Genomic DNA, 13807 nt, shown 5'->3' with positions numbered 1-13807 from the left:
CTCATCCACAACAGACTTCATACTTGCCCCTCTTTCCAGAACTCTTGCATTCACCTCCCTAACAACCCCATCCATAAACAAATTAAACAACCATGGAGACATCACACACCCCTGCCGCAAACCTACATTCACTGAGAACCAATCACTTTCCTCTCTTCCTACACGTACACATGCCTTACATCCTCGATAAAAACTTTTCACTGCTTCTAACAACTTGCTTCCCACACCATATATTCTTAATACCTTCCACAGAGCATCTCTATCAACTCTATCATATGCCTTCTCCAGATCCATAAATGCTACATACAAATCCAATTGCTTTTCTAAGTATTTCTCACATACATTCTTCAAAGCAAACACCTGATCCACACATCCTCTACCACTTCTGAAACCACACTGCTCTTCCCCAATCTGATGCTCTGTACATGCCTTCACCCTCTCAATCAATACCCTCCCATATAATTTACCAGGAATACTCAACAAACTTATACCTCTGTAATTTGAGCACTCACTCTTATCCCCTTTGCCTTTGTACAATGGCACTATGCACGCATTCCGCCAATCCTCAGGCACCTCACCATGAGTCATACATACATTAAATAACCTTACCAACCAGTCAACAATACAGTCATCCCCTTTTTTAATAAATTCCACTGCAATACCATCCAAACCTGCTGCCTTTCCGGCTTTCATCTTCCGCAAAGCTTTTACTACCTCTTCTCTGTTTACCAAATCATTTTCCCTAACCCTCTCACTTTGCACACCACCTCGACCAAAACACCCTATATCTGCCACTCTATCATCAAACACATTCAACAAACCTTCAAAATACTCACTCCGTCTCCTTCTCACATGACCACTACTTGTTATCACCTCCCCATTTGCGCCCTTCACTGAAGTTCCCATTTGCTCCCTTGTCTTACGCACTTTATTTACCTCCTTCCAGAACATCTTTTTATTCTCCCTAAAATTTAATGATACTCTCTCACCCCAACTCTCATTTGCCCTCTTTTTCACCTCTTGCACCTTTCTCTTGACCTCCTGTCTCTTTCTTTTATACATTTCCCACTCAATTGCATTTTTCCCTGCAAAAATCGTCCAAATGCCTCTCTCTTCTCTTTCACTAATAATCTTACTTCTTCATCCCACCACTCACTACCCTTTCTAATCAACCCATCTCCCACTCTTCTCATGCCACAAGCATCTTTTGCACAATCCATCACTGATTCCCTAAATACATCCCATTCCTCCCCACTCGATCGAGTAAGTAATGTAAGGGTAAGAGAGATGTGTGGAAATAAAAAGAGCGTGGTTGAGAGAGCAGAAGAGGGTGTTTTGAAATGGTTTGGGCACATGGAGAGAATGAGTGAGGAAAGATTGACCAAGAGGATATATGTGTCAGAGGTGGAGGGAACGAGGAGAAGTGGGAGACCAAATTGGAGGTGGAAAGATGGAGTGAAAAAGATTTTGAGTGATCGGGGCCTGAACATGCAAGAGGGTGAAAGGCGGGCAAGGAATAGAGTGAATTGGATCGATGTGGTATACTGGGGTTGACGTGCTGTCAGTGGATTGAATGAGGGCATGTGAAGCGTCTGGAGTAAACCATGGAAAACTGTGTGGGGCCTGGATGTGGAAGGGGAGCTGTGGTTTCGGACATTATTGCATGACAGCTGGAGACTGAGTGTGAACGAATGAGGCCTTTGTTGTCTTTTCCTAGCGCTACCCCGCACACATGAGGGGGGAGGGGGATGGTATTCCATGTGTGGCGAGGTGGCGATGGGAATGAATAAAGGCAGACAGTGTGAACTGTGTGCATGGGTATATATGTACGAGTCTGTGTGTGTATATATATGTGTACACTGAGATGTATAGGTATGTATATTTGCGTGTGTGGACGTGTGTGTATATACATGTGTATGGGGGTGGGCTGGGCCATTTCTTTCGTCTGTTTCCTTGCGCTACCTCGCAAACGCGGGAGACAGCGACAAAGCAAAATAAAAAAAATAATATATATATATATACATCTACATGTGTATATATGTATATGTTTGTGTATGCATAGGTATGTATATGCTGAAATGTATAGGTATGTATATGTGCATGTGTGGGTATGTGCATACATATGTATGTGGGTTAGTTGGGCCATTCTTTCGTCTGTTTAATTGTCCTACCTCGCTGACGTGGGAGACAGTGACAAAGTTTAATAAATAAATATAATAAATAAAATATATGGTGTGGGAGGAAAGTTGTTAGAAGCAGTGAAAAGTTTTTATCGAGGATGTAAGGCATGTGTACGTGTAGGAAGAGAGGAAAGTGATTGGTTCTCAGTGAATGTAGGTTTGTGGCAGGGGTGTGTGATGTCTCCATGGTTGTTTAATTTGTTTATGGATGGGGTTGTTAGGGAGGTAAATGCAAGAATTTTGGAAAGAGGGGCAAGTATGAAGTCTGTTGGGGATGAGAGAGCTTGGGAAGTGAGTCAGTTGTTGTTCGCTGATGATACAGCGCTGGTGGCTGATTCATGTGAGAAACTGCAGAAGCTGGTGACTGAGTTTGGTAAAGTGTGTGGAAGAAGAAAGTTAAGAGTAAATGTGAATAAGAGCAAGGTTATTAGGTACAGTAGGGTTGAGGGTCAAGTCAATTGGGAGGTGAGTTTGAATGGAGAAAAACTGGAGGAAGTGAAGTGTTTTAGATATCTGGGAGTGGATCTGGCAGCGGATGGAACCATGGAAGCGGAAGTGGATCATAGGGTGGGGGAGGGGGCGAAAATTCTGGGAGCCTTGAAGAATGTGTGGAAGTCGAGAACATTATCTCGGAAAGCAAAAATGGGTATGTTTGAAGGAATAGTGGTTCCAACAATGTTGTATGGTTGCGAGGCGTGGGCTATGGATAGAGTTGTGCGCAGGAGGATGGATGTGCTGGACATGAGATGATTGAGGACAATGTGTGGTGTGAGGTGGTTTGATCGAGTGAGTAACGTAAGGGTAAGAGAGATGTGTGGAAATAAAAAGAGCGTGGTTGAGAGAGCAGAAGAGGGTGTTTTGAAGTGGTTTGGGCACATGGAGAGAATGAGTGAGGAAAGATTGACCAAGAGGATATATGTGTCGGAGGTGGAGGGAACGAGGAGAAGAGGGAGACCAAATTGGAGGTGGAAAGATGGAGTGAAAAAGATTTTGTGTGATCGGGGCCTGAACATGCAGGAGGGTGAAAGGAGGGCAAGGAATAGAGTGAACTGGAGCGATGTGGTATACCGGGGTTGACGTGCTGTCAGTGGATTGAATCAAGGCATGTGAAGCGTCTGGGGTAAACCATGGAAAGCTGTGTAGGTATGTATATTTGCGTGTGTGGACGTATGTATATACATGTGTATGGGGGGGTGGGCCATTTCTTTCCTCTGTTTCCTTGCGCTACCTCGCAAACGCGGGAGACAGCGACAAAGTATAATAAAAAATAATAAAAATATATGTGTATATAAGTGGGTGGGCCATTCTTCGTCTGTTTCCTGGCGCTACCTCACCTATGCGGGAAACATCAAATGGGTATTCAAATATGGTCAACACAAGATGAGACCTAACATGGCTACCTACCATATGATATGCAGCCTTTTCTGCTGTGCTTATTTTGTTACTATTCACAATAAAAATAACAGTGCTGTTTTATGATACTGTCACTGTGGTTATGAAACCTTCTCCATGATACCACTGATCTTTACCTTTTTCCACCTAGTTCCAAAGTGGTAGGAGTAAGATGCTTGTTAGCAGCTTCTCTTACAATCTTGCCCACCTGGGTTGATCCTGTGTAGAAAATGTAGTCAAAACGCTGCTTCAGCAACTCGGTAGTTTCTGGAATTCCTCCAGGGAATACATGAAAGCATTCCTGAAAAAATGTATCAAAGATATACTATTGATTGAATTTACAAAATATCAGCAGTTACAAAAGTTAACAGAACATTCAGATGACAAAAAACAACAAAGTACAAAGAAATATAGTGGTAAGATTTTCTCAAAATACATCTTCTCAAATGGGTGTTATCCACAGTGACAAATGGGTAAAAAGTTGTAAGAAAATATGAAAGCAAGAGCATAGAATTTTTTCTTCTCAGCTAGTGTCAATAAAGTTTTCTTCTGGAGAATGGTGATACATTATGACAGGTATAAAGGATTACAAACAAAATGGATGGATCAAGGAAATGGAAGCTGAGAGGCAGTGCTACATGACTGCTCAGTTACTGGTGATCACCAATCAAATACTGGCCAATAATACAGCACATGTCATTACAACACAACTCAATAATACAAAAAAAAAAGAATTAATAATACCGAAGCAGGTAGCTTAACCTGGGCTACAGAATCAGCAGATATGGTGCTTTGTGACTGACCTATCTAAGGGAGGCGAGCATCAATAACAAATCATGAAGGAAGCAATGCTTTTCAGCATCCAGTTCCTTGATTCATTAGTCTTGTATATAAGCTTGTATACATGTTACAGGTTGAGCATCCCTAATCCAAAGGACCTGAAACACTTCAAAATCCGATTTTTTTTCTGAGCACTGACATGACATTACAGGTGGAAAATTCCACACCTAAACACATTATTATTCAATGTACTAATGGTATTGCATATTCTTTTACTGTTAAGTATGAATGCGTGCATAAGTGTGAGAAAATGACTGCCTTTCAGAAAAAAGAATTCAGAGTCAGGAATGAAGGGGATGCCAAACAACCACAGATTGTCCACATGGGCAGCTGAGGTTGTGACACCTTAGCTTTCTGATGGTTCAGCGTGTATGCTGGGCTAGCACATTTGTGTATTTTTGTGCACTCAGAATTACTATTGTGGACAATGGCCACTTTCAATCATCATAAGCAATTGCCTAACAGCTCTTCAAAACCATCTATGTCTTGAACAAAGCACAAGAGGAAAAATTTTAAGCCTCAAAAAGATGGAATTGTGCAAGAAGCTGGTTAGGGATGAATCCAAGTACTTCAACATCATTTGCATCTTTAAAATGTTACAATGTCTGAATTATTCAATATAATAATTTATCTATCTATCTATATTGCTAACACCTGCTCCCAACTGGAACTCCCTCAAGGGGGCGGCAATGGCAATAGTCTCCATAATTAGTAAACTACAGTGCCACTTCTTAGCCTTTAATGCCTCACCCTTAACAGGCCACTGGCAGAGGGTAAGTCTAGTGCAGTGTTTACCGAGGCTCCTTCCTAATGTTCCTACCTAATATTCCTACCTACTAATTCTACCTAATGCTCCTGCCTAAATGTTCCTACCTTCTACTCCTATATATTTCCCCTAACACTTTGCCAAAAGGCAGGGTGAACAGATAGTGCTCACCACTGGAAAATCTAGAGTTACACAGAATGAGCTGCGTGAGTTAAGTGTTATGTATGACAAGGAGAGATTGCATATTTGTGGAAAGTAAGCAATTTAATACCTCAAAATCCTTGAATATCTGAAAATTTTGCTATCCAGAATGGCTGATTCCCCAAGCATATCAGGTAACAGAGGTTTTACTGTAGTACTAAAAATAACCCTTTAATAAAAAAAAGATACATACATTATCCAGATATTTGGGAATGAGGTCAGCAATGATTTCTGCTGTTGCAGGTGATACCTCTGAAGGTTTGATGATGACACAATTACCAGCTGCAATGGCACCTGTGATAAAACAGTAATGAATATCATATCAAGATTATTTCCCCTCTACATACATCCAATTATCCATAAACCCTTTAAAATACAAAATCAAAAGTGTTGAACTGTTCCGTAAAACATTAATTATGCTAAAAGCTAGGAATTTATTCAAAATCATATCTCTCCTTTCCCTTCATTAATTTTCTTCTTATTTTTATGAAGTGAAAGGCATGTGTCTTTCTTGAAAATAACTTTTGAAGAGCTGAGGTTCGCATGCCCAACAAGCATTAAACTCTTCTTTAAAACATCACATTTGCTAACATCCAGACATTCAAGCAAAACACCATCTCTCCTTTCCCTTCATTAATTTAGTTTCTAGTTTTATGATGCAGATGAAAAGCATATAGGAATGTACCTTTTTTGAGAACAACTTCTGCATAACTAAGGTCCACATCCCTTACCCAAAAGCTGCCAAAATGGAAAGATTTCCAGTTCCACAATGGAGAATAACTAACTATACTTATTACATTCTTTCTTAATAATTATCTTTTCCTACTTAGCCAGGAAGTGTTAGGACAATCACACAATGCCCAATCTGAACACATTCACTCTCTGGTTTTCATGTATCACATACTAAAACCTTAGCTTACCATTTACAAGATCTATTTTGAGTTGAGTTTAATTACGGCAGTATGAGAGAGAGAGAGAGAGAGAGAGAGAGAGAGAGAGAGAGAGAGAGAGAGAGAGAGAGAGAGAGAGACTTTGTCTAAACAAAGAAATTATCATCTGAGGGCAAATGGTATACATACAGCCTCTCAGTTTTACTCATACACATCATTAAGCTCCATTCAAATCCTGATTGTGTCAGTCAGACCAAGGTAACCCAGCTGTTCATCTTCCCCAAAGGGTTGGTTGATAAATTGGTACATGGCTCAAGCTAAGGTATATATATATATATATATATATATATATATATATATATATATATATATATATATATATATATATATCTTTCTTTTTCTTTCAAACTATTCGCCATTTCCTGCATTAGCAAGGTAGCATTAAAAACAGAGGACTGGGCCTCTGAGGGAATATCCTCACCTTGCCCCCTTCTCTGTTCCTTCTTTTGGAAAATTAAAAAAAAAAAACAAGAGGGGAGGATTTCCCGCCCCCCGCTCCCTCCCCTTTTAGTCGCCTTCTACAACACACAGGGAATACGTGGGAACTATTCTTTCTCCCCTATCCCCAGGGATAAGAATATATATATATATCTTCCTTCTTTTCTTTTAAACTATTCGCCATTTCCCGCGTTAGCGAGGTAGCGTTAAGAACAGAGGACTGGGCCTCTGAGGGAATATCCTCACCTGACCCCCTTCTCTGTTCCTTCTTTTGGAAAATTAAAAAAAAAAACAAGAGGGGTGTATTTCCAGCCCCCCGCTCCCTCCCCTTTTAGTCGCCTTCTACGACACGCAGGGACTACATGGGAAGTATTCTTTCTCCCCTATCCCCATATATATATATATATATATATATATATATATATATATATATATATATATATATATATATGTGACCAAACCAGTGAGTGAGGAAAGGTTGACCAGGAGGATGTATGTGTCGGAGGTGGAGGGAACGAGGAGAAGAGGGAGACCAAATTGGAGGTGGAGAGGTGGAGTGAAGGGGATTTTGTGTGATTGGGGCCTGAATGTGCAGGAGGGTGAAAGGAGGGCGGGAAATAGAGTGAATTGGAGCGATGTGGTGTGCCGGGGTTGACGTGCTGTCAGTGGATTGAATCAGGGCATGTGAAGCGTCTGGGGTAAACCATGGAAAGCTGTGTGGGTGTGTATATTTGCGTGTGTGGACGTATGTATATACATGTGTATGGGGGTGGGTTGGGCCATTTCTTTCATCTGTTTCCTTGCGCTACCTCGCAAACGCGGGAGACAGCGGCAAAAAAAAAAAAAAAAAAAAAAATATATATATATATACATACATATATATATATATATATATATATATATATATCTCTGGCAGCGGATGGAACCATGGAAGTGGAAGTGAATCATAGGGTGGGGGAGGGGGCGAAAATCCTGGGAGCCTTGAAGAATGTGTGGAAGTCGAGAACATTATCTCCGAAAGCAAAAATGGCTATGTTTGAAGGAATAGTGGTTCCAACAATGTTGTATGGTTGCGAGGCGTGGGCTATGGATAGAGTTGTGCGCAGGAGGGTGGATGTGCTGGAAATGAGATGTTTGAGGACAATGCGTGGTGTGAGGTGGTTTGATCGAGTAAGTAATGTAAGGGTAAGAGAGATGTGTGGAAATAAAAAGAGCGTGGTTGAGAGAGCAGAAGAGGGTGTTTTGAAATGGTTTGGGCACATGGAGAGAATGAGTGAGGAAAGATTGACCAAGAGGATATATATATATATATATAAATGCTTGCAAACTAAGGTAAACTTATCATAATTACAGATATTCTAACAGACTAAGGTAAACTTATTATTATTACATATATTTTAAAACTCCTCATATGAAGTCCTGAAAGGATGCAACATAAACCACACACATATCTTCAAATCATTTTTATGGTACAATAGTACAGCAAGGTTATGTTCATCAATGACTCACATACATTCACTATGCAGACGGATTTTTCATCAATAAGACTAACTAAATTTCAACATTTCACCTAAAAAAATAATTTTCCTCTAGCAGCAACTACTGATTTACCCTAAACCATGATTAACTGTGCTTTGCTATGACTTTCAACCGTGCTTCAACAAATCTTTTTCAACCTACCATCCATTACCTCATACATCATCGAACAAAGTCAGCATGTTTTCCTTTATTCACGTGACCAGCTAATGCTTTTTTTACCGTACCTCTCAGTTACATTATTCCCCAAACCAAGTACCAATGACTTTTTCTTGCATTACTTGCCACAAGAGTGTTTTCTGTTAAATACAGTGAACTTAATTCTTAACACACGTATTCATTCATATTTTTCCATTTCTCATTCTCTACATCCATCATTACAAAGACAGAATGCAGTCATAAAATACTAACATCATTTACCTGATAATGGGAGAAGAGAGAGCTGGACAGGGTAGTTCCATGCACCAATAATGAGCACTACACCAAATGGATCATGATAAATCACTGGCTTGTCAAATATGGTCACCAGATTGGGAGGTGTCTGTCAGATATAGAATGTATTGCAAAATTAAATGCATAAAAAAAAGAGAAAAATGTAGGTTTTGAAGGTTGAAAAAAATAACTCTTTCCAAGACAGTGTCCCTAGAGTATGAGGTATTCCTTGGGGAATATCAGGGTCAGGATTATTCCTAGGGGAGAAAGAATAATTCCCGTGTTCCCTGTGTGTCGTAGAAGGTGGCTAAAAAGAGCAGTAGAGGGAGGCCAGAAATCGTCCCCTCCAGTTTCTACTTTTCCAAAGGAAGGAACAGAGAAGGGGGCCAAGTGAGGATTTTCCCTCTAAGGCTCAGTCCTACGTCCTTGACGTCATCTCACTAACGCAAGAAATGGCGAAAATGTACATATGAAACAAAAAATATATGACTACTATATGTTAATGTATGTAAAAACAAATATATTCAAAAGAATTTTATAACCTACAGGACAAATAATTATGAAACAAAGAAAAAGATACTGATTTATAGCAGGTAACCGACTACAGCAGGAGATGGTAAACATGTCCATGAGACAATCTGAAGAAATTCTGAGCTCTGGAATACTTGGAACAGGTGACTGGCTGACAGTAAACATTAGCAGTCAAAGAAAGGTTTCAGTGATCCAAGGATTGACTGAAAAGGGTGAGAGGATGAGAGCTTCCTCACTAATTCTATGAGGGTAGGAACAATCCTGATTTGATATTCCCCTAAGTATATCTCATGCTCACAAGACAAGCTACTGAGGAGAGAATATTCATCTTTCACCCCCAATAACAATTATCATATGCCTTAATGCTTATATCAGTTTTCCAACATAAAAGAAATATGAATATGTAAGATGAACAGAAATGAAAGAAAAAGACAAATCATCTGTTTTATCAAAACAATTTTCATTTCAAAAAACCTCACCAAATTAACATCACAGTCCCAAGAAAGTGTCAATATGATACATCAGAAGAAAATACTCAATATCTGAAAAGAATAGAAACATTCATGTACGGTAAACATCCATCTTTAGAAAATGACTGCAGAGTGTAACAACCTAATTTTTTACTTAAAAGAGTGAATTAAGAAAAATATTCATATATTAACACTTACCTTTTCTGGTTGTGTCCAATCATCTAAGCGGGAAAGAATGTGCGTTAAATCATCCTTCAAAAGATTCAGCTCCAGCAAAACTGACTCCTGTCTTGGCTGTTGGAAAAAATACATATAAATGAATCCCTGTGTTGCACAACGTGAATAAGATGCTCCCCTCATATATCATCACTCTCTAAACAAAGGAACAGGAGAAACCAAGCAGGTTGAAAAAGGGAAAGATATAGTCTATGCTTGATGAAGGAAACTTGGAAGTCCTGGCTCTGAATGACATGTTGTTGTAGGGGATGGACACAGCATGGTTCTAGAATGTTCACAAAGAAGTGATAGGGCAAATGCAAAGGAAAGGGGTGGCACTTCTCATGCAGGAGCTGTGGGATGGTGTTAAAGTCTATCATGAGGTGTATTAATGACTGAAGCTAGGTAGATTTGAAGAAGACTATGAAAGGTGGGTGATTGTTGATAATTATGCACCTGGTAGTAAGAGAAGAAGAGATGAATGGAGTGCACTCTGGGAGGCAAAATGAGTACTTGTACTTTGGAAGTTTTAAAGCAAGGGGTCGATTCTTGGTGCTTGGGGATCTGAATGCAACAGTGGGTGATGTGGAAAGTTAGGGTATAACAGGGAGACACAGGGTCCCTAGTGTAGTGAAAATGGGGAAAAATTTGTTGACATGTATTCTGAAAGATGAATGGTGATTGGGAATCTTTCCATCTGACTTACTCACCATTTCCCCACAATGTTTAATTCATCTTATTTCTATTAATGATATTCCTTAATGGTATTACTTGGAACCTTTCTAAAGGCTCATGCAGCCCTTGGCTGCACTACTACACATAGTAGGGAAATGTATACTCTAACTTTAGAGTAAGTTCTTTGATAAGACTGTACTCCCAGTTAAACAGCCTCGTCAAAAGTGACTATTCACTCAGTGTAACCTCAAGCAGGAGGTGTTTAATAAAAGGTTCATCTAAAGTATATATGGGTAAGTGGGGTTGGGGATCTGCTGACAATACTGGATTATTTGCAAAGTACCTGATGTGTCAGAATTAGATTTCTAGACGTGAAAATGCTCTGAAGGGTGACAGGTAGTATGTCTGATCATTTCTTTGTGGAGGCAAAGTTTAAAGTCTATGGAAGGTTGAGGAAAAAAGGAAATAACACTGGTGAAAAAGGAGTGGTGAGAGTGGCTGAGCTTATAAAAGTGGTCTGTGCAAATATAATAAAAGATATTGGGTGATGAATGGCACAGGATGAGAGGAAATGATATCAGAGAAGAGGAAAAGGAGTGGAAGGTATCTAAAGAAGCAGTACTTAAAGTTGTCAGTGAAGTATGTGGCAAGCAGAAGGTGGGATGTAAGCACATGAGAAAGGGTAGTGTGGTAGCATAAGGAAGTTTAATCACTAATAACAGAGAAAAAGGCGGTGTATAAGCAGTGTCTGCAGCTGATGAGCATGAGTAATTAGGAAGACTACACAAGAAAGTGGCAGGAAGCCAAGATAAAAGTATGTAAACTGAAAAGGAGAGGATATGAGAGATGGGTTGAGATAGTTCCAATGAACTTCAAAGTGAATAAGTGAATGCTCTGGAAGAAAGTGAATAGTGTGAAGAGCGAAATATACAGGGCCACCTGTTAGGAAAGCAGGTGGGGAAATAGTAACAGACTAAGAGGATGTGAAGGGTTGGAATGAGTAAAGTATTTTGAAGAAATGCTGAATGAGTTAGACAATATGGAGGCAGACATGGTATGCTTTGGATGATATAGCATATGAGTGAGAAATTCATAGTACATGAGTTGGTGGAAAGATAAAGTAGTGAAAGTCTGGTACAAAATGAACAGTGGGAAAGTGGCAGCAGTGGATGGGATTAAAGCTGAATTCCCTAACCCTTTAACTACAAAATAAAAAAACAGCAGCATTCCTGAAGTGTAAATCTTACAGGAAAATATGAAAACTAAGGTAAATATGCAATGTGAGGTGGTTTGATCAAGTAAGTAATGAAAGGGTAAGAGAGATGTGTGGTTAAGACAGCTAAAGAGGGTGTGCTGAAATTGTTTGGACATATGAAGGAGAGGTCGACAAAGATACATGTGTCAGAATGAAGGGAATGAGAATGGGGAGACCAAATGGAGATGGAAGGATGGAGTGATGAAGATTTAGAGTGATTAGGGCAGGAGGGCAAAAGGCTTGCAAAGGATAGAGTGAACTGGAATGATGCCATATACTGGAGTCAAAGGACTGAATCAGGGCATGTGAAGCACCTGCAGTAAAACATGGAAAGGTCTGCATGGCTTGGTTGTGGAGAGGGAGCTGTGGTTTCGGTGAATTACACATGACTGCTAGAAAATGGATATGAGCAAATGTGGCCTTTCCTTGTCCGTTCCTGGTGCTGCCTTCTTAATGTAGGAAATGGCGATTGAATGAGGAAAAGAAAAAATTATCAACGATTCAACCAAAACTTTTATATTTACCTTGTTCAAGTCTTTGGCCAATGCAGTACAAAATGCTGTCTCATTTTCCTCATACATACGTTTGAGAGCCTTTAATTGCTTCCTGCGAAATTCAACATCTCTAGTCTTGCCAGATAGAAAGGCCTCACGTGCCTTATTAACAACCTGCAACCAAACAATCTATTTAAAGCTATGAATATGAATATAAATATATCTCCTCTAACTCCTAATCCTATACCCTTTCCAATAACCTCTTTCCGGACTGTCCGAAAAGTGCTTCTTTCTCTGAACACAAGCAAGGCTAATAGTCCTGATGGCATCCATCCTCATGCACTGAAAGAGTGTGCCAAAGAACATAAACCTGTGCTTGCTCGTCTGTTCTATTTCTGTTTAAAAACCAGAACTTTTCCTTCTCCCTTGAAGCATGCATTGATAGATCCCATCCCTATGAAGGGTGACCATTCTGACCCCTCTAACTATCATTCTACTGCTTTGACATCTACCATTTCCAAAAACTTTGAATCTTTCCTCAACTCCCATATCATTAAACACCTTGAAAATCAGCCTTCTCTCTGATCACCAGTGTGGTTTCCATAAGGTGAGATCCAATGGCGATATTCTTTCCTATCTTACTATCTGGTCATCATCCCCGAAAGATTTCGGGGAGTCATGCGTAGTTGCCTTAACATATCTAAGGCTTTTGACAGGGTGTGGCATCAAGGTCTCTATGCTCCCCTTTTTTGGCTTTCCTCCCTCACTTTGCTCCTATATATCTAGCTTCCTCTCCAACCAATCTATCTCTGTGGTTCTTAATGGATTAGCCTTTCCCTTTTCTCCATCAACAGCTGTGTCCCTCAGGGTTCTGTCCTGTCCCCTACACTTTTTCTCATTTTTTTTCAACGATTTCCTCTCCTGCACAAATAATCCAATGCACTCATACACTGATGTTGAGTACTCAAGACTTAATTCATCCACATCCTTCAGTTCTGCTCCTTCTTCTCTCACTCAATCTGCATCTCATTTTGACTCAACTTCTTCAATAAACTCAGACTTGAAAAGGATATCTCAGTGGGGTTGACAAAATCTTAAAGTTTAATGCCTTCAAGATCCAATTTCTCCCCCTACCTCTATCAAAAACTTACAACTCTCGTCTCTCCTTTGAAGGTTCTGTAATTCCATTTCTTGACTCAATGAACCCCAAGAATAGCTAAGTCTGCCTCTAAGAAACTGGGTGTCCTGTTTAGATGTTGATACTTCTCTTCAGAACAGTTGCTTCCTTTATACAAGGAACTGATACATCATTGTATGGAGTACTGTTCTCACATTTGGGGTGGTTGTGTCCGTTCACTTTCCCTATTTTGCAGGTATAACTTTGGTTTCTGCTCCAGAGAGCTGGCTACTTGTGTGCCCATACCACTAGCT

General features: G+C 40.0%; 1 protein-coding gene across 5 annotated transcripts in view; it reads right to left on the bottom strand.

Moving 5' to 3' along the window:
* The window catches only part of LOC139764382 (aldehyde dehydrogenase, dimeric NADP-preferring-like), a 70449-nt gene that overhangs the window by 42044 nt on the left and 14598 nt on the right, over positions 1 to 13807 (bottom strand). For all 5 annotated transcript variants that reach the window (XR_011716354.1, XR_011716353.1, XR_011716352.1 and 2 more), the window contains exons 3-7: positions 12407 to 12550; positions 9935 to 10030; positions 8724 to 8844; positions 5573 to 5673; positions 3710 to 3873 (exon numbers count right to left, since the gene is read on the bottom strand). Coding sequence is in view for 2 of the 5 variants with exons in the window: in XM_071690947.1 (XP_071547048.1) it covers positions 3710 to 3873; positions 5573 to 5673; positions 8724 to 8844; positions 9935 to 10030; positions 12407 to 12550 (626 nt within the window). In the remaining 3 variants the exon portion in view is untranslated. The remainder of the gene's footprint in view (positions 1 to 3709; positions 3874 to 5572; positions 5674 to 8723; positions 8845 to 9934; positions 10031 to 12406; positions 12551 to 13807) is intronic.

This window comes from Panulirus ornatus, chromosome 49 (genome assembly GCF_036320965.1).
Source record: "Panulirus ornatus isolate Po-2019 chromosome 49, ASM3632096v1, whole genome shotgun sequence".
In the NCBI taxonomy this organism is placed as follows: Eukaryota; Metazoa; Arthropoda; class Malacostraca; order Decapoda; family Palinuridae; genus Panulirus; species Panulirus ornatus.
Note: the sequence above shows the minus strand (reverse complement) of the source record. Positions and strands in the feature narration are given on the sequence as shown.